At 41.1% G+C, this 26755-nt stretch overlaps 1 protein-coding gene across 6 annotated transcripts in view; it reads right to left on the bottom strand.

The window, feature by feature from the left end:
- Positions 1-23323, bottom strand: part of lonp2 (lon peptidase 2, peroxisomal) — a 36545-nt gene extending 13222 nt beyond the window's left edge. For 3 of the 6 annotated variants that reach the window (XR_015100624.1, XM_086108417.1, XM_086108418.1), the window contains exons 1-12: positions 22980-23323; positions 19467-19602; positions 17475-17585; positions 14621-14752; positions 13460-13582; positions 13229-13392; positions 10595-10689; positions 8569-8687; positions 8351-8490; positions 6496-6637; positions 4146-4296; positions 2102-2228 (exon numbers count right to left, since the gene is read on the bottom strand). Coding sequence is in view for 5 of the 6 variants with exons in the window: in XM_086108417.1 (XP_085964543.1) it covers positions 2102-2228; positions 4146-4296; positions 6496-6637; positions 8351-8490; positions 8569-8687; positions 10595-10689; positions 13229-13392; positions 13460-13582; positions 14621-14752; positions 17475-17585; positions 19467-19602; positions 22980-23212 (1673 nt within the window). In the remaining variant the exon portion in view is untranslated. The other 3 variants (XM_086108415.1, XM_086108419.1, XM_086108420.1) reach the window with 3 other exon arrangements.
- Positions 23324-26755: the final 3432 nt, after the last annotated feature.

Genomic DNA, 26755 nt, shown 5'->3' with positions numbered 1-26755 from the left:
GTTTTCATATGTAGTTTCCTTATCGTATACTTGAATAAACTACTTTTTTGCTCAGGGTAATGTGACTATATTAGGGGTGTTCACACGGCACATTTGCTCCGGCGCTGAACCGATGTATTTTGTTGCGATATATTTTGCACCGCAACAAATTGTGTGGAGCGTTCACACGTACAAAGCCGCTGAGCGTGTCTGCGTCGGTGCAGCCCCACTTGCGTTCACACGGCAGTTTCTGCAGCGGAGCAAAACGACAGAAAACAAATGAGCTGTCGTGTTGGTTCTTTTTAAAACGTATACACAACTCAAGCGACCACTGGACAGGCACGTCCTTCTCCTTCTCGGTCTCCGTGCCTTCTGCGCGAAAGCAACGCATTCTCGCCGTACGTAAAGTCTTTACAAGCATTTGCTCTGGAGCAAATTTAACCCAGTTGCGTTCACACGTGCAAATTTACATCGGTGCTGCTTCGCTAACAAGCATTTAAGATAAGAAAACCTTTATTAGTCTCGCAACGGAGAAATTCCCAATTCACAGCAGCAAAGTTATGAAAGGAAGAAGTAGAACAACAAAATATAGGAGCTGCTGGAAAGGCAGCCACTCTCGCGGCGCCATTTTGAAGTCAAAATAACAAAAATAACACAACACATAGGACACAGACAGTCGTGCAATCTTCACCAATTTTCTGCATACACTTTGTTGTCTGAAGCAGTTATAGATGAAAGAGGAGAGGATGAAAGTGTCCTTTCTCCAGTGGATCAGAGACGTCATGCTGAAAATGTGCACACGTCTGCTACAAGCTAAGTTTTGAAAGCAAACACGAAGCTGTAGCGTCCATTGACGAAAAGAGATTAGTTCCGGAGCAAATTTTTAAACCACCTCCCTGAGGTGGATCAAATTTGGTCCGGTGTAAGCTGTTTTCCGGGGCTACGCCGGAGCTAATTTGCACGTGTGAACGCTCTACTGGGGCAGCCCCGGCGTAGCACCGGACCAAATCTTGCCGTGTGAACACCCCTATTATATCTTGGTAAAATAAATAAAAGTCACTCAGGGACCAAACATTTTGTCGCCATTCTCCTCAGGGAAGGGTGCACAAATTATTTAGCTGATTAACTGGAAGAATTCTATTGCTTACGTGGAGTACATTTTTGAAGCGTCAATGTACCAAAGTTCTTTTAATTCTGGAATTTATTCAGGAGACAAACGTAGGAAAAAAACAATTAGACACAAAAGGATGTGAATATTAGCTAAGGACTGACACCTTCTGTTGAGGTGTATTTACTGTGAGTGTCTCATTGAGCGGTGAGTGCATCAAGAATGTGCACAAATCCTAACACTTTGGCCTGTCACAAGTTGTCTGGTTTGGCAGCTTACTGTTCCAACTACAGCACCTGATTCATAATGATGATGAACGACTGTCTGATGGTGTGTGTGGAGACACAGGTATGGGCTATGCGTTTGCGAAGTTCCAAATCTACTCTTTCTTGCAAGAAATAAACTCCCAGTGACAGAATTTAGACAGTGGCAAAATTTCAGAAAAGTAGAAAATATTCCCACAAGAATTAGCTTTAGAGTCAGCACAATTTTATTTAGAGTTGGGCTTTTCAGCCTTATTCGGCCTAAAACAAGTCTCTTAAATTAATACGGGCCTCTAAAATTGCTCGTTGGTGTGAATAGTTCTCTGTTTCTATGTTTGACTGACTGGTGGGCTCACCAGATGCACCCACTGTACAAGTTGAGGCTAATACATCATGAATGGTTACAGACTATATGATGACAATTAGTGATTCTTAGGAGGCTGTTCTGGAGTGCAAGAAGCAAAGTGCACATTATGTCATTAGAATCTATCCACACCTTCTAATCGGTCTGCTTTCTACCACAATGTGTACCGAATGCGGTATTTTGAAGGATGTTCTCTGTCATCAAAAGGTTGCAGTGCTGCTGCAAACCACTCAAGCACTTGACAACTTAATGACAGCTTCCTATAACAAGTAGTGGAATTCAGAGTTTGCCACAGATGAGTGTGCAACAGGGGGCTCCGTTCGTCTGCCCACTGATGCACTTTCAAGCATAACGTCATTTGTACAGGTTGTTGGTTCTTCTGTGCACCTGTTTATGATATCCTTAGTGGTGTCTGGCGGTATATGCAGCTGTTTAGGTGATAGTCCATGCTGCTCCATTTGGTTTGGGATCAAGTGCCGGAGACTTATCTCCACCTTCTCCTCCTGCGTGTAGCCTGAAACACTCATTGGGTGACGTAGTCAGTTTTTTGGATGAATGTCAATAATATGTCTTCCAAACTACTGCATTCATGATACTGCATACTGTCAAATGCACATCCACACCAAGAAAAATGCGGACAATATACAGGACTATTTTATGAAGACAATGTTTATTTATGGGTAACTAATGGTTGAGATGTTCACATGCAGGCAGTGTGGGTGTAATTTAAACTCAGTGACAATGTGGGTGTGCCTCTGAAAGTTTGTGTCTCGATATGTTTCCCCTTGGATGGAGATACGATGGGCAGTCAAAAAGTAATGAGCCCGATTTAATTTAACCGACTGCACGGTAAATTTCATCCTGTATATTTTACTCTCATCGGGTTAAAAATATTTAATCATCATTCCTATCAACAGGAAGTTGTCCTGAGTAAGATTTTATGACTTAACAATTTTGACTTGCTTGAACAAATAATGACTTGACTTGCTTTTTGGGTGACGTGATTTGACTCCAACAGCAACTTCATTGAGATTTGCTTGAAACTTGAAGGCTGCGACTTCAGATTTACTTGTGACTTGCACATATGTGACGTGCTCCAATTACTGGCGGGGTATGCGAGTATTGTCCCTTTTGCCGTCTAATGGAAGACCATTTAATTTTTCTGCCTATCACTCAAGGCAGCTGTCATAAATAGACAAACAAAGATATATTTCTGATTAATACAAATTAGTCATTAATAACACAATAGCAACAACAATAATGATTAATAATAAGTGAGTGAAAAGACTTCATGTGTTCATTCTTTCACTTTTTCACAAGACATAATTGATTTTCCCAGAGGCTCCAAGTGTACCGAACCGAAAACTGTGACCACAAAATTGAGATATGAACCAAATGGGGGATGTGGTGAACCATTCCACCACTGATAAATTTGTATCATTAGCCATTAAATATCAGATCGAAATGAAAGAACACCCTGTTCCCTACCCCTAAGTACCGGTAAGCGTATATACAATATGACAAATTTTGCCGCAAACTATGTATAACAAATTTGGATGTTTTCTTTTCTTTTTTATTTTGTGTGTGAGCAAAAAAAAAATGTCAATTGTGAGTTAGTAGGTTAAATTAAATCGGGCTTGTTACTTTTTGACTGCCACTCACATTTTTTTTATTTAAACAGCAGCCGCCTGTTGATGAAGCTTTCAGTGATTGAGCAGCATTTAACGAGAAATGCTACATTGGTGGGAATTGTTGTACCTCAAAAATCACCACTCTTCAGGAGACCGTATTCAACCATGAACATTACATTGTCAAATAAAGGCAAACAATTTTCAACACTTTTAGTTGGTCAAAAAATGTGTAAAAATAACACCCACACATGAGGAGTGACCAATAGCATAGATTTGTGAAAAAATATGAAATTGGAAGGAGCCTAAATTCAAACCCTGGACCTCTGTACTATGAGGGGGACATGTTAACTTACTCAGCCACCGTGACACCATCAGCAACAATATATAGCCAAGCCTTTCTTCACACACTGATTTCAAACATTCCTGACTAAAAACAAATGCATTAAATGCCTGAACTTTGACCTCCATATGTTTTCTATATGAAGCAGAGAGCTATATAAAATGGTTTTAAGATGCTTGGTTTTCGAGAGAAGGATCAAATTACTACAATATAATTTTAAAGTTGTAGGGTCACTCAATGCTCTGCAGTGCTGTAGCATGTGTAGCATGTATGAGTTGTATAATTGATGCATCTAATTCTGATTGGGCACACAGTTGGACGTATGTTCATCTTATGTGTCGTGTGGACTCACATTTGTACAATGCACTCTGCTTGATATTAGTTATGAGCCCAATACCAAGACAGCCATCAACATTTAATGTGAAGTGTTCAAAGGGTTCCCAAGAGAAACTAAACTCACCAGGCACCTGCAGCACCTCCATTCGGTCCAGCAGGGCCGGAGGGATAGTCGCAGTGGTGTTGGCCGTGGCGATGAAGAGCACTTGAGAGAGATCAAAAGCCACGTTGAGATAGTGGTCTGTGAAGCTGTGGTTTTGCTCTGGATCGAGCACCTAAGGGAGCAAACATCAAGAGTCAGCTGATGTTTGCAAAAAGGAACCCATGGAAGGCTGATTAAGCCTTTCTCGGGAAGATGTATCATTGTGTTAGATCGTATACAAAGATGGACAATTTACAACATTTTGCCAGTCCATCATCATCATTCTTTCCAAGCCGAACCAAACTGGAATTGTCAGTCAGTCAGTCTGTCATGTTATATTACCCATGCTTCCTTCAGCAAATATCTCTGGTCCACCAGAAGGTCAAAAAATCGAAACAACAACAACAAAAAAAACCCCCCACACACGATAGTCCAACAGATGAAAAATCCAATTTGATTAAATGGTAAATGGAGTACACTATCAGTGTACCTACTGCACATCATACGGTGGCTGCCCATAAGGCTTTACACGCGTACCCCCATGTACATTTCACACAGACTTATTTGTCAATCTATCTGAGCCGTTAAGTAGTCAAGTCAAGTCAACAGTATTTATAGAGCACTTTCAAACAGCCATCGCTGCATACAAAGTGCTGTACATGGAGCAATTTAACATGCACAATAAACAGTAAGACAAATCGGTAATAAAGGCGGTAGAAAGCACCAAACAGTAAAACCAAGAACAAATCTAAGTCATGCTGAGTCGAATGCCAAAGAATACAAGTGCGTTTTGAGGAGGGTTTTGAAGATGGGCAGCGAGGAGGCTTGCCGAATGTTCAGTGGGAGGTCATTCCAGAGAGAGGGACCAGCAACAGAAAAGGCTCGATCCCCTCTGAGCCTCAGTTTAGTTCTTGGTACTTCTAATAAAGTCTGGTCCACAGACCTGAGGCGCCAGGCAGGTGTGTTGGGGCGGATGAGCTCAGAGAGGTAAGGTGGCGCGAGATTATTCAGAGATTTGAAAACAAATAAGAGGATCTTGAAAATAACTCTAAAATGAATGGGGAGCCAGTGAAGGGATGCCAGAGTAGGAGTTATGTGCTCCCTCTTACGAGTACCAGTCAAGAGGTGAGCAGCGGCATTCTGGACCAGCTGAAGGCGCTTAATGGAGGACTGGCTGACTCCAAAGTAAAGGGCATTGCAGTAATCGAGCCGGGATGTGACAAAGGCATGAATTACTGTCTCAAAGTGTTCATGTGAGAGGAGAGGTTTTATTTTGGCCAGCTGTCTAAGGTGAAAGAAGCTGGATTTAACAATGGCACCAATTTGCCGATCGAGTTTGAAATCACTGTCCAGTTTAAGGCCCAAGTTTGAGACTGTTGACTTAAGATAAGGAGACAGGGGGCCCAAGTCTACAGGATGGAATGTACAAGGGCCACTGGGACCAAACAATATCACCTCTGTCTTCTTTTCATTGAATCTCAAGAAATTTTGTGCCATCCAGGTTTTGATTTCTTCCAGACAGGATAGGAGTGGCCTTAATGAGAAGGCGTCTTTCTTGCTCAGTGGGACATAGATCTGGCAGTCATCTGCATAGCAGTGGAAGGGAATACCATGTTTCCTTAAGATGGAACCCAATGGGAACAGATACAGCGAGAACAGCAGAGGCCCCAGAATTGAGCCCTGTGGAACACCACATGACAGGGGAGCAGTGCGTGACTCAGAGCAGCCAAGGCTGACACAGAAGGTTCTGTCAGCTAAATAGGACCTAAACCACTCAAGAGCACTGCCGCCAATGCCCACCAAGTGCTTCAAACGAGACAGCAGAATACTGTGATCCACTGTATCAAATGCTGCAGTTAAGTCCAATAAAACTAGACACACGTGGTCTCCAGAGTCATTTGCCAGGAGGATGTCATTAGAAACGCGTAACAGGGCTGACTCCGTGCTATGCATCGTCTTGAAACCTGACTGGAAGACCTCCAAGATGTTATGTTCATCCAAGAAAAAATTCAACTGCATGTGCACCACTTTTTCCAGAATTTTGGAAATGAAAGGCAGTTTGGAAATGGGCCTGAAACTTGACAGCACATCTGGATCAAGGCCAGGTTTCTTGATCAAGGGTTGGACCACAGCATGTTTAAATTGTTGGGGAACTACACCAGAAGAGAGGCTGCTGTTGATGATATCCAAGACTGATGCGCCAACACTCGGTACAGCGAGAGCATGCTGCAGCTGTTTTAACTCCTAAAATAACAACAAGCTTTCAGTTAAAGTTTGACAGGGGAAAAGTCATTCTCCATATGATGATTGCCACATGATGAAAAGGGCAAACCTCAAGCAATGCAGCTGCAGGGTCTCCTTGCAGGCTCTTCCCTAGTTTGTCCACTTCATCCAGGAGGAAAACTGGATTGTTGACGCCCACTGTCTTCAAACCGTTGATGATGCGGCCCGGCATGCTGCCTACATAAGTACGTCTAGAGTCAGATGTAAACATAAAGGCAAGGGTTTAAGTGTCATCCATTTAAATTGCTTCTTTATTTCAAGATCAATTATACTGGTCAACATTCATTTTGGTACCAAGAAAGTTTGAACAGTTTTAGTGTGTTTGGATGTTGCCGAATATGAAAATGATATTGGGTTTTTTTTTCTTCAGAATTAGAGCTAGTTTTTGAGATAGTCCAGGTTATTGCCTTAAAAGAGTGCGAAAATAGTCACTTCAAACGGTCTGCACAGCCTATAAAACCACTATATCATGTAAGGAAATTATTAGTCTTACAGTCTAATTTTTGACTGATTACAATCTCTTTGCAAAGCAGTTAAAGCGAGAACAGCTCTGAACACCACAGCAAGTCCTCTGGTTACAGCTACAGCAAGGGTGTCAAACTAATTTTGGTCGCGGGCCACTTTGGCGTTAACATCAACAATGAAACCGAATTAATTTTAATCATCACATCGTATTATTTATTCATTCATTCATCTTCTGAACCGCTTCATCCTCACTAGGGTCGCGGGGGTGCTGGAGCCTATCCCAGCTGTCTTCGGGCAGTAGGCGGGGGACACCCCGAATTGGTAGCCAGCCAATCGCAGGGCACACAGAGACGAACAACCATGCACGCCCTCACTCACACCTAGGGACAATTTAGAGTGACCAATCAGCCTGCCATGCATGTTTTTGGAATGTGGGAGGAAACCGGAGTACCCATACGGAAAAAAAAACGATGGATGACTATTTTTGAAATTAGTCAACTATATTTGTTTATTAAATGCTTGTTCAAGTGAATGTAAACAGGGGAACAAAATTATTGCAAAATCTCAGAGTTGGTTACACATGCCAATTTGACATTTTGGTACAGATTTTAGCAAGGATCATGGAAGTTGACACACATGATTTGCTTTCATAGGCGACATAAAATGATGTGGCGGGCCGAATCTGGCCCCCAGGCATTGAGTGTGACACCACTGAGTTACAATTACTTCATTTGAGGGCTGTTGCTATTGGATATTACTACAGACCATTGAATGCTGCTATAATGTACCTTGACCAAAGATGTAAAATGCTTGACTAAATCTTATTGGAATTAAGATGTATTCCCCTGGCAGGGTCACCCATGGCAAACAAGTCATAGGTGAGGGACCAAACCAAAGACGGTTCAGAGACCCCTGGCGTGAGGTCAAAAGCAAAGGGTGTAGCTCAGTTCCAACAGTCATTCTTCCCGGCTTGTCACATACTGTATGCTGGCGTGAGGATGCGTATTGCCCAATCGATTGCGAAGCCACGCTCGTACAAAGGTACCCCAATGAGGGACCCGGAGGCCACGAAGAGCATTCAAAGTGGAATCAACGTGCCCTTGAATTAACATGCTGACATGCTGAATAAAACGATATTCTAAGCAGAACAGTTCATTGTTTTGTACCGACACAAGACCACAACAATATAATTATAGGCAATTTTATCACTGTGAATATTGTGACATCCCTAATTAGCATTTTTTCCCATTAACATTATCTGATATAATCACCAGTTATAATTTGCGGCGGGCCAGTTTTGGACCTCAGGTCACACACATTGATGACCAGTGATTAAAAATATTAATATTGTCAATTGTTACGACTTTGAGGAGATTGTAGTCATGGTTTGCAGTCAAGCTCAGTCCCTAGCTCTTGCGAATAGCTCGGGCCCACTGTACCTGTGTCCTCGGATGTCCGACTGGTCACAAACACCCCCAAGAGCGATGCGATGGAATTCTCTGCCCAGGGTCTTGCCGATAGAGCGCCCCACACTGGTCTTGCCGACTCCTGGAGGTCCGACAAAGCACAGGATCGGGCCCTGATGGCAAGTCCAAAGTCGTGTCAATTTATTGTCTAAACAAACGGTATCATGTATCGAGTCATCCACAAGAGGAACCTTCAATGAAGCTTTTAGCTGTCTAACAGCCAGGTACTCCAGCACTCGTCTCTTTAGCTTGTCCATTGCATAGTGGTCATTATCCAACAATGTCCGGGCAGCTTGGATATCCAAGCAGTCTGTGGAAATGTTTAGAAGGAAGCCACAAAAAGTTAGTGATAAAGTCGGGATTTTTTTCACATAAAGATCAAGAGAGTTTTACACATTTAAATCAACAATAATGTTCTAGTAATACAGCCAAGTAGCACACCTTTGTCCCATTTACTTCAAGACAGGATTAATCACCATTCAGTTCCACACAAGTGACCAAATGTTTGTGTCAGAGCATTTGCAGAATTATGTGAAACAATTGAAAAATGTTTTTTCTCCGGGTACTCCAGTTCTCTCCCACGTTCCAAAAACATGTATGGCAGGTTAATGGAACACTCTAAATTGTCCCTAAGTGTGAGTGTGTGCGCGATTTGTTGTTTTTCTATGTGTACCCTGTGATTGGCTGGCAACCAGTTCAGGGTGTACCCCACCTACTGCCCGAAGACAGAAAATGAATGGATAAAATAACTGATTGTATGACTAGCAATCCCTTACTGGGCAGTCGAATTTATTCTTGATGGCATATTTTTGTTGGACACCGCTCAGAGAAGCAGACTACACACATGGGCATGCAAGGAAGAAGTCGGTGTGATGAAGCACGCAAAAAGGTGCTGCAAAAGTGGCTAAGTGCACTTTCAAAAAATTTTGTCCTTGACAGAGATATATGCTCCATTAAGTGTAATTGTAGTTAGCAATGGGTGTCCCTCAAGCATAACTGTTGAATGATAGGGGGCGAAGATCAGAGATTTGGGGAACACCGTAGGTCACAGGCTCTTATTGCAAAGAATGTCATTAATGTCGGATTAAACAGTGTCTTGAGCCTTAATGAAACTCCAAATAATTTTGAGGAAACTACAGTAACAGCAGAACTGAAACGGTCAATGACTTTTAACTTGCTTTTTTACATTTCTTGTTTTTGAATGACAGCAATTGCGGTTGTCTCTTGTCAAGCACACAGCATTCTGTTATCAATTCAGGGAATGTGTTATCAGTCAATCAATCAATCAATCAAACTTTATTTATATAGCACTTTTCATACATAAAAATGCAACTCAAAGTGCTGTACAATGCTTAAAAACATCAAACTTACATAAAAAAATACACACACACAAAGATACATACATACATATACTGTACACCTACCACATATATCAAGTCTATAAATGTTATTTAAAAGCCAAGCTAAAAAGATGTGCCTTAAGCCTCCTCTTAAGAACGTCAACAGTCTCTGCAGACTTGATGTTCTCTGGCAGGCTATTCGATAGCTGGGGACCAAAATGGGTGAATGTAGCCTCACCATGTGTTCTTGCCCTCACCCTGGGAATCATTAAAAGGCCAGTGCCAGAGGACCTCAAGATCCACCACGGCTGATATGATAAAAGCAGGTCAGATAAGTAAGATGGCCCAAGACCGTTAAGACATTTAACAACTAATAAAAGCACTTTAAACTCAATCCTAAAACACACAGAGAGCCAATGCAGCGATTTTGACACTGGTGTAATGTGTAATGTTTTCAGTACAAGCCAAGTATACTTAAGCATACTTCTGTGAAGTTTATAAAAGTATAGGACTTAAAAAGCGCACTAAAAGCCTCCAGTTTAGTATAAAAAAAGGTTTACTTCCGGTGTACTTGAATAAGATAATTTTTGCAAAGTGTTTGGAAATCTTTTTCAGTCTACAGTCACTGAAATACACTTCAAAGAAAAGATATTCAATATGCAAAGGGTTTAGCACGAGGCAAAAATAACGCTGAATGGTAAAAAAATGGGTGGAAAGTACAAATAATGGAGAGTTTAGCCAAGCATTTGCAAAGTGGCTCCAACTCACACGTACATCCTTGATCTTTCTAATACAGTACTGCTTGTTTTAAAGTTATTTTCAAACGCAATTTTTTGGGGGGAGAATCAAGCAATAACTGTAATTAAAATGTAATTACCTTTGGTGCTTTTGCTCCATGGAAGCTCTACCATCAAGTCCAAGTAGTTTCGAGTGAGGGCATATTCAGGCATAGACTGCGGCATCTTCTTCAATCTAGATAAAAGATGAAAATTTTGAACTTTTTTTTTTTTTTTTGAACAAGGACTCACTCAACAGTGGCATAACCAGGTTTTGCAGTAAGGAGTTACAAATAAATCGTTTTTAGTCAGTTACAATTTCGGTGACATACCTTGTCTGATTAGTGACTCGATGTTTTTCCCTCTAAACAGGCCCACTCTTAGCACTCTTTTAAATAATCTCTGATTCAAATAAAGTCATCACGATGAGTGAGAGCCCACTCTGCTGCGTGATCCAAATGTACTGTCATAGGCTGGTCTTTCAGTGACCGCTGATTGCCAAAGTAAAGGGGTAAAAAGTTTTCCAAACGACCGGTCCTACCTTTTTAATTATTATACCAATCTGTGACTCTTTGGCGTGGATATAGAAAGTAGGCCTATTAGATTACCAGATTATCAATTGCTTATTAAATTTCATAAATGTCATAGTACAAGTCCTAACGCAGTGAATTTTGTGAAAGTAATACAAAAGCATTACGAGTACCACGTGGTATGTTTATTCAATGACTCATTGAGTTTCATTTTTATTTTTTAATTGCCCAACGGAAGCTTGGAGAACAGCATACCAGTAAGAAAAAGGCAGGGCTAGATTGTCTCGGTGAATGGCTAAGGAGGAAGCTAACTGTATTTGATTGGAGTCAAAAATTACTTAGAGTTGTGTGTCAATCGGTGATCATGTTTTTCTTTGAGTTGAATAGAGAGGAAGGCACACAAAGTTAAGCGAAGCACAGTGATTTGTTCTCAAAGGCCACCAGGCCCCTTGAGGTTAATTGTTGTTTTTCACCCTTTTTACTACCCCCAGTTACTGAAATACAATCATCTTGTTTTATCATTTCATTAAACATCTGAATCAACTCTACTTTAAAAGAAAAACGGAGCGCACCAACTGCCTCTGGCTGGAAGCTGGAAGTTAAAGGCTCAGACGCAATTTTGTTCCCAGGAATATTGCTATCGGGTGTAACATCCACAGTCGAACAGTCTGTTAGGAACTCAGATTTGGTCGACTGCCAACACAAAATTCCTCCCTGATATCAATTTTATTTGGAATATGTACTCCGTTTTCCCACCCAAAGACAGCTGGGATAGGCTCCAGCACGCCTGTGACCTTGGAGGTGAGAATAAGTGTTTCAGAGAATGGACGGATGGATAGTTCCAGAGGCAGGCTGCATGGGCGAGAGGCAGCTACATGCTGGAAATTCGGCCCGAGAAATGTGTTCGACGGCTGAAGGTAGGGCTGGTTTTAGCCACCGGCTGTCACGCACGAGAAGTATTCGTCAACTGGGAGAGGGGGTGGGCTTGATGGACGGCGGCCGTCACGTGACAACACGTAATCGGCTGCGGAAGTGGCAGGAGCGGATGCGAACTGTTTGACGTACGGCTCATCGGCAAGCTCTGAAGGAACCTGATAATGAACCTGCTCATTTGAATCAGATGTGTTGCAGCAGGGAGAGATGGAAAACATGCAGGAATGTGGACCTTGAGGACCGGAGTTTGAGACCCCTCGTGAACAGGATCCCATGTGTAGAGCAAGTGTGTCAAGCTCATTTTTGTCAGGGGCCACATTGTCGTTAAGGTTTGCCTTGGAGGGCTGTTTTGACTGTGAAACCATATTAGTGGTGCGCCAGTATGCAAGTGCACTGAAAACATCTGTGGTGTGGATGAGATTCAACTGTCAGTGCACTTTTACGCATCGTGGAATTTGATGTTTGATTTGCTTTCACGGACCACATAAAATAAATGTCGTGGTCCAGATGTGGCCCCTGGGACTTAGGTTAGACACATGTAGTGTCGAGAATGCATTAGATGAATGGATAAAATGCAATAAATTATGTTAGATTTTTAAGTCCTAGACGTATTTTCAATTGAATTTGTAAAAGAACTAAATTAGTTAATGTCAGGCGGCCCGGTAGTCCAGTGGTTAGCACGTCGGCTTCACAGTGCGGAGGTACCGGGTTCGATTCCAGCTACGGCCTCCCTGTGTGGAGTTTGCATGTTCTCCCCGGGCCTGCGTGGGTTTTCTCCGGGTGCTCCGGTTTCCTCCCACATTCCAAAAACATGCATGGCAGGCTGATTGGACGCTCTAAAATTGTCCCTAGGTGTGAGTGTGGGCGTGGATGGTTGTTCGTCTCTGTGTGCCCTGCGATTGGCTGGCAACTGATTCAGGGTGTCCCCCGCCTACTGCCCGGAGACGGCTGGGATAGGCTCCAGCACCCCCCGCGACCCTAGTGAGGATCAAGCGGTTCGGAAAATGGATGGATGGATAGTTCATGTCAGTAACTGATATGATATGGTGACGCAATGGAGCTAACTTAATAATAAGCAACGATAATATGACACATTCAAGAACAAACTGAATAAAAGTAAGCCTCAGCAGGGATGACTCGAGGAACACAATATTTCAAGAGTTCAAAACCTGTTCACTTGCATTCAATCCAATGAATACGTTTGATCTCATAATGAATGAACACGTTGCTGTGTTGGGGATTATTTGAAGCTTCCAAAAACAACATATTCACCTTTTGAGCTCCTTTAAGCAAACTCGGAGAGCTGCATCTGGCATGTTGGCCGCATGCGCCTTCCTCTCCAGTGAGGCTGTATCATCACTATCGTCCTCATCATCTTCCTCGTTCAGATTGAAGTGTCGCCCCGGAGACACTCCACCTTTGCGCACGGATAGCACCTTAACAAGACAGTAGACCAGCGGTTGATAATAATACTCAGACTCCAGATGCTGATATGCTTTCTACCTTCTTTTCCGGGTCAGGCATCATTCTCCTAGTTTGCTGCAGCAGTTTAAGTCCTTCTATCTGTCTGGTCAGCATGGGCAATGTTTTCCTAAAACGCTCCTCCAAGCTAACGGCATCCAGTACCTTTATGACAAAGTTCAATTGTTCAATCAATTACGTTTTCAACACGGAACCAATAACTGCATCAGAGTACGCTTTAAATGCAAGTGTCGCGCTGCCCGTTCGCTAATTTCTCCGTCAAAGTTTCCCCCGCAAAACCCGTGTCAAAAGACATGGCTACAATACAAAGTGCAAATGTCCGTATGCAAATAATCCCCAAATTTTCGTCGCAGGCAGTTATGGGCATGATTGGTTACAGTAACACAACATTGCTTGCACTAGCACAAAGTATGTCTGTTATAATCAACTTAAACAATACAACTCATTCAACTTCAAACTTTTTACAGCAAGCACCACCAAAAAAATGAATAGTTTTACAAGTACGGGTACCAGCATTGGAGTACAGTAATATAGCGGGCCTAGCTAAGTTTTCATAAAATGAGGTTTTAGACCTAAAATATACCTTTAATCATTATCGTAGGCATTTCAGCATTATGCAAAGTTGAAATAGTAACAGTGTTTGAATATAAAAAAATAAAAATGTAGTCATGATTACATTTAAATGTGTTGAAAAAAAAACGTTGAATGAAAGTCATAAACCAATAAATCTTAAAAACAAACACTTCTTAAACATTAAAGACAGTGTTAAAGATATTTCTCTGCTTTTTGGGTTTTTAAAACTCTTTTAAGATTTTTGGGGCGGGGCTGAACCGCAGGCAAGCAGACAACCAAGGAAAAACGTTCTTATTGATGATTACTTGGCCTGTTTCTCTCACTACATCGTGCAATCGGCCGTCAAGCTAGGCCAACAAACCAGAAGAAAAATCTTCCCTGAGGTTTGAATGTGTTTTGTCTTATTCGGGCAGCAATATCTCTGCCATGTGCACGAATGCACGACACATGTAACAAAACAGCGGCAAAACACCATGTCATGGAGAACTACACTTACGTGTGGCTAGGAGATTTAGATTGTGTTTAGCCACATTTGCTCAGAGGTTTCATGACCCAGCGCTTTTACGTCGTAAAAGTAACTCTCCCAACCCCGTCCACGAGTCACCTCACCTGTAATTTTTCCTTGTTTGAAGTGCGGATCATGGCGGCTACCACATCAGGCAGAGTTTCCTTGGGAAGGCTGTCCAAAAGACGTCTGAATTTGGCCACGACTGGAACAGACATGTCCAGCATCCCTAACAACTACACACACCCACACACATGCACACACACTGACAATTGCAATTATGTATGCATGATTCATCAATAATCCAATCCATCAAAACGTGTTGTTGCAGTCAATACACAGTTGAGGCTTTTCATGTGGTCGAATGACCACATGAATGACAAATGAGCTGATAAATGATCAGATAAGGGGCAAAAATCAAAAATCAAAGGTGACGCAGAAATGTAGCGAGTACTTTTTCTGCTTAAGCGCAATCCAAATCTTTTTATTTATTTTTTTGCTTGCATTTGTGTTGTAGTATGCATCTCTGGAGTGAGACATGCATTTTTTTTTGACTTTTTGAAAGAATTGTTGACAGTAAAATTAACCTGTTTTATAAGCAACATATTCCTTAAGAACAATCAATGGGAAAACTGAACACAGAATTGCACTGAGAGCAGGATTCAGGCTCATACTCAAAGGATATTGGTTAATCTAAATTCTGTGAATTTCCTCAAGACAACTCTTATAAATAGGCTCAGATGTGTGTATGACCTTCAGACTATCCCTTTGCTCCCAGACAATCTGTGGCGCAGCAAGGAATGATGAAAGAATACATAAAAGTCCCAGAGGCGCTCGATTCATTTTGGCATTCGATACGAGCAATTTATTTGTCATCCATGAACTGTTGACACACTCTTGTCACGTGATGCTGAGCAGTTTGACATGATTTAGAGGACTACTGCACCAGCACATGGTTTAGACAATTAGTCATCATGGTCTGTGCTATATGAACCTCATTTCCTTCCACCTGTATTTAAGTGTTATCTTATTTAAATATGCTGACACCTAACCATCTGGAATCTCTCAATTATCATTTCAGGGGGGCTGGGGGGGGGGTTAAGGAATCCTTCTCCCCTTATTCATCAATGCGGAGGCTTCCACTCAGTATGTTCTGCAACATACTTAACATATGGCAAATATTTGATCAAACTCTTTGGAAAGAGAAAAAAAAAAGACAACCGCAGGTTTTTGGAAGGAATATATTGCCACCACCCTGGATAGCGGCAGCAGGTCAAAAGTACCGTATATCCGGAGTTGCATTATCTTGGAACGATGCATGAAAACTCAGAGCTCATCTTTTTTTTAAATGCGGTTCACACGCCTTTTAATAGCACATTAAGTTCAGTGCTCTCTCTATTTATACAAAAGTGGAACCATGAAATTAAGAACATATTGGAGGCCTGTTTCGACAGCTGGCTTGAGGTTTGGCCCAAAGGTGCAAATTTGTAACAAGTGATGCGATTGTGTGATAGAAAATGATCCCTTTGACATTCTAAAATCCATTCATCCATTTTCCGATCCGCTTTATCCTCACAAGGGCCCTCCGGTGGGTGCTGGAGCCTATCCCAGCTGTCTTCGGGCAGTAGGCAGGAGACACCCTCAACCGGTTGCCTGCCAATCGCAGGGCCCACAGAGACGAACAACCATCCGCACTCACACTCACACCAAGGGACAATTTAGAGTGTTCCATTAACCTATGGTGCATGCTTTTGGAATGTGGGAGGAAACCGGAGTACCCGGAGAAAACCCACGCAGGCACGGGGAGAACATGCAAACTCCACAGAGGGAGGCCAGAGCCAGAATCAATCCCTGCACCTCTGCAGAGTGAGGTCGACGCGCTAACCACTGGATCACCGGGCTGCCCGACATTCTATAATGCTGTCTTTTATTAGGGAAGGAATTAAAAACAGTGATCACGGACGGATGAAAACCTAACATAAACCCTGTCAACCCCACGTAGAATAGCGACTCTTTCTGCCTCCCCGACATAACAGTTCTTCCAACGCTGATGTCCTGGAGCCTCATTTGCAAAAACTAAAGGCTTTCATACTAAAACATACATACTTCCAAATGCAGAAAACATTGGACGTTCAAAAAAAAAAAACAATCAAGACGTATGCTCGTCTTCCTCCATTCACCATACAAAATGAACTTTTCAAAATGGTTAGATCTTCTCATGTCCTTTTGGGAGGGGATGATTAATCCCACAGAACAGACTTCAGATCTTTGAATGGATTAACTCAGAGAGCAGGAGAGAGTGCCGAAATGTTCAAAATAAAACTTTTTTAATCTTCACAAATGATTCACCTTTCATGTTAAAATAACATGAACTGCTTATTATGCAATCTGATCCAATTTGCAAAGGAAAATGTGCAAATGTTATTCTTAGTGGCTTTCCAAGTATCCCGGATAACACCCAACAGCAAGATTTCTGAACAGAAACAATGACAACAGAACAAATGCTTTGTTGCCCTTTCGAATAATCCAATTGAAGTGCCCACCCTAAAACACAATCCCCTAACAAAATTTTAATACGCTGATATCATAAAACACTCATGGAGCTACAACTTGCTGATGCACCTCATGTCTCTCATATTTTCTGACACACAAGTAGATACTAATGCTCATAATACATCGCATGAAGAAAAGGAACCATCAAATTTCTTGACAATCGAGACAGATATCACCGATTAAAGAACAACACTGTTACATTACCTTAGCATTGTGGTTAACAAATTAAAAACAGCCATAATTATTTTACAGATAAGGCCCCCGCCCTTTTTTGTTTTTTTTCTACTCGATAAAGGTGGACTTTTTGACAGATGAAATTGCGGACAGCCACATAGCTTTGACCGGAGGACGCATTCAAAGGGGTTGCGTGAACAGTTAAAGTGATGTCCTAAACACAACACAGACCTGTAGAGCTGTCTGGTAGAATTTTTGGGACAATTCCTGCAGCTCTCCATCTTCTGCTGAGACACCCTCTGCTGGGGTGGTGTACTGTTCCAGTTTATCCAACTGCTCGACCTGCAAATTTGAGATAAGATTGACATACAGTGCCATGAAAACGTGTTTGTACCCTTCGAAAATTAATGTCATAATAATCTAAATGTTTTTGCAGTTTCCCCACTTGAATGTTCAAGATCATCAAACAAAAGTGAAAAGCAGATCAGCAGAGAGAAGTGTGATTTGGACCTGAGAGTTGACACTTGGAATTGAGGCGGCTCTGAATGTGAACTGAAACGCATTCTTCAATGGACGCTGCGGCTTCATGTTTACTTTCAAATTTATCTTGGAGCAGACGTGTGTGACGTCGTGCATGCTGGGATCAAAAGATAAGAAAAGCTTTATTTGTCTCACAATGGAGAAATTCCCTTGACGTCCGTGATCCTCTGGTGAAAGGAGACTTTGACTCTCTCCTCTTTCATCTATAACCACTTCAAACGACATGCCGTATGTAAGAATAGTTGTTACGATTGTATTATTGTCAATGTTTCATGGTATGTGTTAAATGATCTGTAAAGTGCTTTGTTACAGCTGCAGCTGTTGTGAAAGCGCCATATAAAAAAAAGATGTAATGTATTGTATACCAGACAAAAATAAGACAGGTAAACATCAAATGCAACTTTTAAATGGTGATTTGACTTCAGAAAAAATCAATCAATCAATCAAAGCTACCTGACTGTGCGAAAAAGGGCTTTTGCCCTTGTTAAATCATGACCACACCTAAGCCTGATTAACGAAAGACTTCAATCAAGAAATCCCCGAAATAGAAAATGTTGGAAACAATTGAAGCCAAGAGCTACAACAAAATTGAAATCTATCAGTATAGAAAGGGTTACAAAGTCAGTCCAAAAGCTTTAGTACACTGCAGTGAATCACGGAGAGAGCAAGGGTGATATGCGAGATGGGTGTTGAAAAATAGCCATAACAATCCGATTGCAATATTTAACTCAGATCTAAACACATTTGCCCATTGATATTGTTCTCCTATTGGATGTCACTGCACATTTGAGGTTGCGTCTGGCGGCTGGTCAACGTCAAACAAAAGCATACAATTAAGTATCGTTGTTGTTTTGTGAAAAACACACACCCGTATGCCCTTTTTTATTTTATTTTATTTATTAAATGTTTCAAGTTAATGGGATGTTCTGCAACGCAGGTACCAGAAAAGCTCAGCTTCAGGAAACAGCTGAGCCGCGAGTGGTCGTTACTTGAGCCCTGAGCGACTTGGCGTCATTTTCAGTTGACAGGAAGTGGCAAAATGGCTAAAAATAGGTGGATTTTGATGCTTAACCCATTTTCCGCAGACGCAACACGAATCAGAATGCAGTGTTTAACTAGTGAAGGTGGACAGAACATCTTGTTCAGAAAATGTTGGGGTAGACTTCTCTTTTGAAAAGCCTGTTCATGGTCAAAAACCCTGCAGCGTTGATGAATTAAAGCAATTCAACAAGGAAGAGTGGGACAAACTATCTTCACAGAGTTCTGAAAGACTCATTGCCAGTTATAGAAAATGCTTGATTTTGGTTTGTGTTGCTGCAGGTGGTCCAACCAGTTATTAGGTTTAGGGGGCAATCAGTTTTTCAGACAGGTAGGTTTGGATTTTTTTTTCTCCCCGAGTAAAAAGACAAACAAAGAAAAGAAAAACTTAATTTAATTAAAAAAAGCTTTTTGTGTTTACTTGAGTTGTTTTTGACAAAGATACAGACAAAACACTTATCTGAATGTATGCTATCGCGTATGGCTCTCGATGAGCAGTCTCCTCTACCGTGTCCCACACAGTTAAATAAACTGAATTTTTCATCAATATTTAACTCGGTGCTACTCAGGACACTTTTGTTTGCGTTTTGAAAAAATCCGGGACATGAAAAAAAATTCCATATTATGCCATGAATATCTTTTCACCTCAGCCAGAACAAAAGGTCGCTCCGTCAGCAGGCTTGACACACTAAAACGGCATAATCCAGTGATGAGAAGGGTATAGTGGGGCTTTGGCCAGTTACTGCCCACTACCTGCACTGCAATCCCAGCGGTACCAATCCTGTCCACGAAAAGAGAGGTGACATGAATCAGAGGAGGTCAGCAATAACAATAAAGAAATCAGAAATGATATTAAAAAAATTAAAAATACAAATATGAAGTCCTCTTTAGGCATTGCTACTGTTTTGTTCACTTTTTGTTGAGGACAGAGGCAAGAATGAGGCTACTGAAACCTTTCAAGCAGGAAAAAAAAATGATAATCAAACCTAATTTGAGCATTTTGATCAGTAAGTACCTTTGCTAACTGATTACCAATTATCAGATATCTCTTAAAGAGTATCCTGACCAATTATATTGTGGTGTGGGGATCGGTTAAGAGTTTCTTTTGGCCTCCCAGTTTAGGGTTGAGCCTAATTCTCTGGCGCCGTCGTTGGCAGCTGTCTGCAAGAGCTCTTCAAGAGCTCTTTTGTTTGTTGTTGTTGATGTTTTTGTCTTTAGTTTTTCTCATATGGTGTTTGTTGTCCTTCATGTGGACCCATTGTGGACTGTTTTCAGCGTTTTGGCTTCGACATTCGTCGAACGAGAAGAATCTGCGCTTGATGGTTGCGCCTTCTCTGCAGCATGCGTGTACCAGCGATGATTTTGATGGGTCGAATGTAGACACTATTTGTTGCGCCTGCAACGGGCACCATTTTTCACAGCCCAGTTTTATTCAGCGGAGATGTCGGCGCTATTGGACAGTCTGTGTTGCTGAGGCTGGATGGGTGGCTGGTGGAGCTGAGGATGACAAGAGAGGAGCGTTGGCGTGCAGCGCGAATGTGTCTTTGTAACTAAGAATAAGCGCTTCAAGTTGAAGCGGATCTAAATGGGACTGGATTTGGAGGAGTGAACCAATATCTTTTTTTTTTTTTTTTTTTTGGTCAATGAACACTACAGCTTCTTGTTTACTTTCAAACTTAGCTTGGAGCAGATGTGTCGGAAGTTATGGACATTTTGAAAATGACGTCTCTGATCCACTGGTGAAAGGAGACTTTGATTCTCTCCTCTTTCATATGGAACTGCTCCAGACAAAAAGGTGAATCCAGGAATGGCAGTTACAATCGTATGACTGTCCATATTTTACTTATTATTTTACGTGAACTGTTCTGTAAAGCTCTTTGTTACAGATGCAACTGTTGTGAAAACGCCATACGAATAAAGATGGATTATATTATTTTAATATTGTAGTGTTCTGCTTAGTCTCGAATCTGATTTTGGGTATTATGAGAATTGTTGTTTATTTAGAGCAGTGGTTCTCAACGTGGGTTCGATCGAACCCTCGGGGTTCGGTGAATCAGTCTCAGGGGTTCGACAGAGCCTCTGCCATGGAGGTTAAGACCACTGGACTTAACATGTCAATTACCGGTAGTTATGACACACCCGCTTGGCCATCACTGGCTGGTTTATTTTGTGCACAATTAAAAAAATTGTACTTTATACTTCTACTAATTGTGTTTACTTTTTTTCCATTTTTTAAAATAAATGTGTTTGTAAAAAAAAATGATATTTTTATTTTTCATTCATGAAGGGTTCGGTGAATGTGCATGTGAACTCGTTGGGTTCGGTACATCTAACAAGGTTAAGAAGCACTGATGTAGAGTAAAACCCCTATGTATATCATTGTACTCATGACATACATTAGCAAATATATGGGATAGCAGCTTTTTTTTTGTTATTTTTTTTAATACAGTATTGGCATTGTATCCAAGAACTCATATTGGTTGGCTCCACTCCAAATTAATGTAATCTTAGGTAAACGTTAGGAATTGCTGCAACCAGCAGCGTATTCGTTATAAATGGCAACAGTTCAAAGAGCCTCTCCTAATTTGTGTAAATCTCATTTATTCTCTCAGATCTTTGCGGAGCTCAATTGAATTTCAAATTGGTGTCCATGTAGAGCTTGTTAACTGTTGGCAGAGAGATACTGGACACTGCAAGGCCTCAAAGTTAAGGTACCAGTATATTTCTCAACTCTTGGTATCTTCCACAAATAACTTAAAAGTTTAATTCAACCACCAAAGTTTTTTTTTTATGGACTGGATGCATACAAAAATCTGAAACTCCTGAACAAGGTAGTTTTAGTGAATATTCTGTCATAATACCCACATTTGCTCACAACTACTAATATAACCATGCGCTTGGAGAAGAGTGTGAGTTATTATTGGTGACCAGACGGTCACTGCATAGATGTATAAAAACACACAACCACAATTCATTCTGCCCAATTTTTAAAAATCCAGATTTTACCTCGCATCCAGGTGAACATAAATAGTCCGAGGCAGTCGGTGGTGTCTATTTTTCCTTTGAAGTACAGTATAATTGATTCACGTTATTTACAAGCAAGCAGAAACAATTCAGTGCTCTGGACACCAGCTCTATAAAGGTTCCCCTTTCCAAAACAGCATGCTTCTCATTAACATAAATTGGTACACATTAGCTGTTTACACACAAGATAAGCCAAGAGGTTTTTGTTTGTTTTTCCCCTCACAGCGTTAATGAGGACAACTTGTACCTGTATACTGTACAACGTGGATCAATGATTGTTCAGGCCAGGGGAAAAAGAGGGGGGAAACTGAGTGTCCTAGTGACCGGTTAAAGTCCATCTCTGTGTGCTTCGATGTGTTGATCTACTCAGCACTAGGTTCCACCATAACAAAAAAGTTATGAACTTGAATATAATAATATAATTAACTTTTTATTTAAGGTACGAAGATATGAAGACTGTAATTTAAAACTTAGCTAAATTTCAGAGGTCAAGAGGAATGGGCCGAAGTAACCACCATCTGTAGTGAGAAGAAGAGAAGGGAGGGTAGCCAAATAGTTTGACTCACACAGTTGAAAGCAGGGGTATTATCCTGTTCCTTGAGGGGTGCTGTCCTACATGTTTTCAATCTCTCCCTGCTGCAGCACACTTGATTCAAATGATCAGAAGGAACAGGATTGAAGACCCCTGGTTTATAGGCAACGTTACCACATACTAATGAAATACATGTGAACTTATGATTGTGACAAAAGTCATTAAAAAGTTCCCCCGCCCAAAAGTATACTTTTCTCATTATTGTAGTGGTTTATGTATTTTACATACTTTGAACTGGTGTCCTCCCTAAAACATTAAAATTCCGTCTTACTGTTATAGTATTTTATTCTACCACCGATCACTTTAGCTCTACTTGATACTTTGCACATTGTCTCACAGTTGTCACTGGGTGGTACCACCGCACTACGGTTCACTTACACTACGGAATGTGACTTCCATACTTATTTAACCATACTTATTTGTCACGTCCTTGTTTATGATGATACTAATGCAGCGTGTTCTACTGGAGACAAATTCCTTGTGTGTTCTACATACTTGGCCAATAAAGATGATTCTGATTCTGATGTGAGTATCAACTTTACTTATGCAAAGTGGGGAGGTCGTCGGCATCATTCGCGGGGTCTCTGGTGTTGGGAATCACTCCAATAAAGGTGCTTTTGAGCGAAGTCCCCTTGAGCAGACGGTTCTTGATCAGGTGCATGTTCCGAGGAGTATCTACGTTGAAGCGGACGGTCGAGCCAGGAAGGAGGACCCGTTCGTGGGTCAAAAGCAACGGAAGGCGGCCTGGCATCTTAATTCCGTCCAAGGATGACATTTTTAGTAGATATTGGATACTAGAACACTTGCAGTTGAACCTAAACAACACAAAGCAACTAATATTGGTGAGTAGCAAACCTCAGGCTAATTTGTACACATACTCTGGAAGAAAAACGAATCCCTTCCTTTCTTATTTTCAAAATAAAACGGTCTCTTTCGAAGCAAGAGGAAAAACATGCCATTATCATAAGTGTTCACTATGTTTTAAAAATCAATCTAAAATACATCTTACGTGAGACTGACTCGACATTACTTTAAAAATGTTTTGCTTTTCGTTTCCTAATTAAAACAAAATGACTTCCTGTGTAATTTGCAATAGCAAACTGTTAGGGTCAAAAAGAAATTCAGCTAACAATCGTTTACTTTAGCATGTACGTATTATAGGTACGAATGCATGTGTGTGCGCGTATGCGTGCTTGTGTTCGTGCGTGCACGTGTGTGTGCGCGTAGTGAGTACGCGTGCGTGCGTGCGTACGTGCGTGCGCGTGTGCGTGTGTGTGTGCGTGTATTCACGTTCAAGTAGTTTGTTTTATTCAGATATAAAATTACTTAAATTCTATGAACCATATTATCCATCCATCCATTCTGCCATCCATTTTCTTATCCTCACAAGGATCGTGAGTGAACTATATTATGAAAATTTTTAATTTAATTGGTAATGGATAGATATAAAATTATATACAATGTAAAATACATACGATGCAGTATTTAAAACTGCTTTCCTGTTTCTATGCCCAAAAAACTCATTTAAACTTTTCAACCGATTGAAAAATGCATCTTGTCAATATCAAATAAATTGTGACAGGTAACACATATGTACCGTACTGAAAGGAAACAATACTCTGCGTTAGCATTAATCATCATGCGTCTCTAAAATTTGGGTAAATGGTTCTGTCATCTAATTGAAGTATAAAGCACCGAATTACATACTTTATATGCATTTCCTAGCTAAGTAGCCATTATGTCATGAAGGACAATAAAGTACTCAAAAGTGGAGAGATGTTTTATTCCATGCTGAAATATTCCTGACACAATGAAATTACTTCAGAGCACTACAGTCACATATTTACTTGGTAAAAATAGCTATTTAATATAGTTCTTTCATAAAAGCAATGTCACATACAATATCGCATTATACATTTTTCAAAAATAAATAAATTCATTATCCTGTGTATAAAAATGTGCTCTATGTTTAAAAAACAAGCAAACAACAATAATATATATTTGCAGACATCTTTCTGTTGCCCGTTGTCATCCAGAGGTGGCAGATAGCACTTAATGATAACAAACCATTTGATACACCCATATTGTTTCAAACATCTATCATTACATTTGATTGGCGTGATGGATAGTGTCAGCAAAATACATGCTGCAATACTCATAGTTGCAGCAATTATTGTACACATTTCTTTGCAAAATCAATCCCCATAAAAGGTATGAAAAACATCACTGAGTTGATTTCAGATCCAAAATATGATCAATGATCATAATAACCTCATCTTAATGTAATGACTGACACATACGACGTGTGTCTGAAAATTTCCAGGACTGGTGTGACAAAAGATATATTCGAAATCCAAACTACAAGTTTTCCCCTTCAAAGTAATCCCCCTTCAGTGTCATGCCCTCATGCACTCCTGGAAGGATTATTTTCCAGGATTCTCTGCAGCTCTTGCATCCGTGCCATCTTGATGTCATTCAAAAATGTACACAGGGCCAGGTTGGGTGAGAAGGGACATTACTCAAGCACTGCAATGTTCTCGAGCTGGGTACTCAGGGCATTGAGTGGGTGAATGATGATGGTGAAGTAGCAATAAGGTGTCACAGCCCAAATCTCACCTAAAAGTAGCAAATGCCACAGGATATTTTTCTAGAGGTGCCGGTCAATAGTCTGACCCACAATTAATAATACTCGTAGTTTGGGTTTGATATATATGTTTTGTGAACGGTCCCCTGGAATTCTTCTGACTTAATTATATAGATGGGCTCGGAATACTAACTGGAAACAACAGACTTCCAGTAAGCCTTCACAAATAAAAGTGTGTTCTTTTGACACGCATGACACAAGTACCTGAAACTTACACACACTTGTGTAATACGTACCACATTGCATTTTCAGTGCTTTTTCAGTAACTGCCAATTCTGAAATGTTCAATCACGTGGGCCTTTTTGTTCAGCAACAAATCAAAGAATGATTTCAAAATTCATTCAACCTTTCACAGTGCTTGTTTTTGCAGCCAATTATAGACAAAGTAGGACAACCACAAACTGACTAAACCATCCATCCATCCATCCATTTTCCGAACCGCTTGATCCTCACTAGGGTCGCGGGGGGTGCTGGAGCCTATCCCAGCCGTCTTCGGGCAGTAGGCGGGGACACCCTGAATCCGTTGCCAGCCAATCGCAGGGCACACAGAGACGAACAACCATTCACGCCCACACTTACACCAGGGACAATTTGGAGCGTCCAATCAGCCTGCCATGCATGTTTTTGGAATGTGGGAGGAAACCGGAGCACCCGGAGAAAACCCACGCAGGCCCAGGGAGAACATGCAAACTCCACACAGGGAGGCCGGAGCTGGAATTGAACCCGGTACCTCTGCACTGTGAAGCCGACGTGCTACCCACTGGACTACCGGGCCGCCCTACTGACTAAACCAGCAAGTCAAAATAAAAGTAGATCAAAAGTATATCTTGTTATTGCTGTAAGGGACTTAAAACCTCACCATAACTGTGACGTGTGCTGCAAATTTCCACAGAGAACCTGAAATAAGTACATATGTGGGTTATCTTTGGATTCTAGCCTGCTTCCCCTGGCCTAGCCCTAATGATGATTTACATTATTAGGACCCTTGACCTTCCCCTGTAAAGATTTACAATAAATGTTTTTTTTTCCAGACATGTTTGCACTGTCAGTAAATCTTACTACACTTAAGTGCAGAACGTTATCTAGCAAAGGGCACCCTTTCCAAAAGGAATAACAATAAAATCATGTCATTTTATAACTATATACACAAGTGCTGAACATTTTAATTTGTTCACTTTCACCACTCACTGTTCTGACTGTATCACAGCTGCCTTAAATCGGCATTGAGATTATGTCATTATTCAAGTATAATAGTAGCTCCTTATCCAAAATGGTATTTGTAATGGTAAATTAATAGCACGAGAATTAGGTCCTAAAGTTCTGAGAATTTTGACATAAAGTTACAAGAAAAAAAATAGTCATGTCATGACAAATAGTTTAAGCTTTTCACAGTTAACTAAAGGCATACGTTATACAGTATATGATGATATATTACCTTGACACAATGGCGATCTAATTTCTTATGAAATATTAGCTATTTTGGTGGCTATTTTTCTGACGCCTGGTTCACTAATCCCCCCGCCCCCTCCCATGTAGCTGCTGAGCTGCTTTCATGAAGTCGTCCTAAAGCCAGCTGCTGCACCCACCACCGACAAAATAGTGATTAGTAATCAAGTCGGCGTGGACGGGGAAGGCCAGTCATAGCAGCTCTTTTTTGGAAACAGTCGGTGAGCG

This window comes from Hippocampus guttulatus, chromosome 4 (assembly GCF_054856545.1).
Source record: "Hippocampus guttulatus isolate MCC_2025c chromosome 4, RoL_Hgut_1.0, whole genome shotgun sequence".
Classification (NCBI taxonomy): Eukaryota; Metazoa; Chordata; class Actinopteri; order Syngnathiformes; family Syngnathidae; genus Hippocampus; species Hippocampus guttulatus.
The sequence above is the reverse complement of the archived record's forward strand: the minus strand, read 5'-3'. Positions and strand labels throughout refer to the sequence as shown.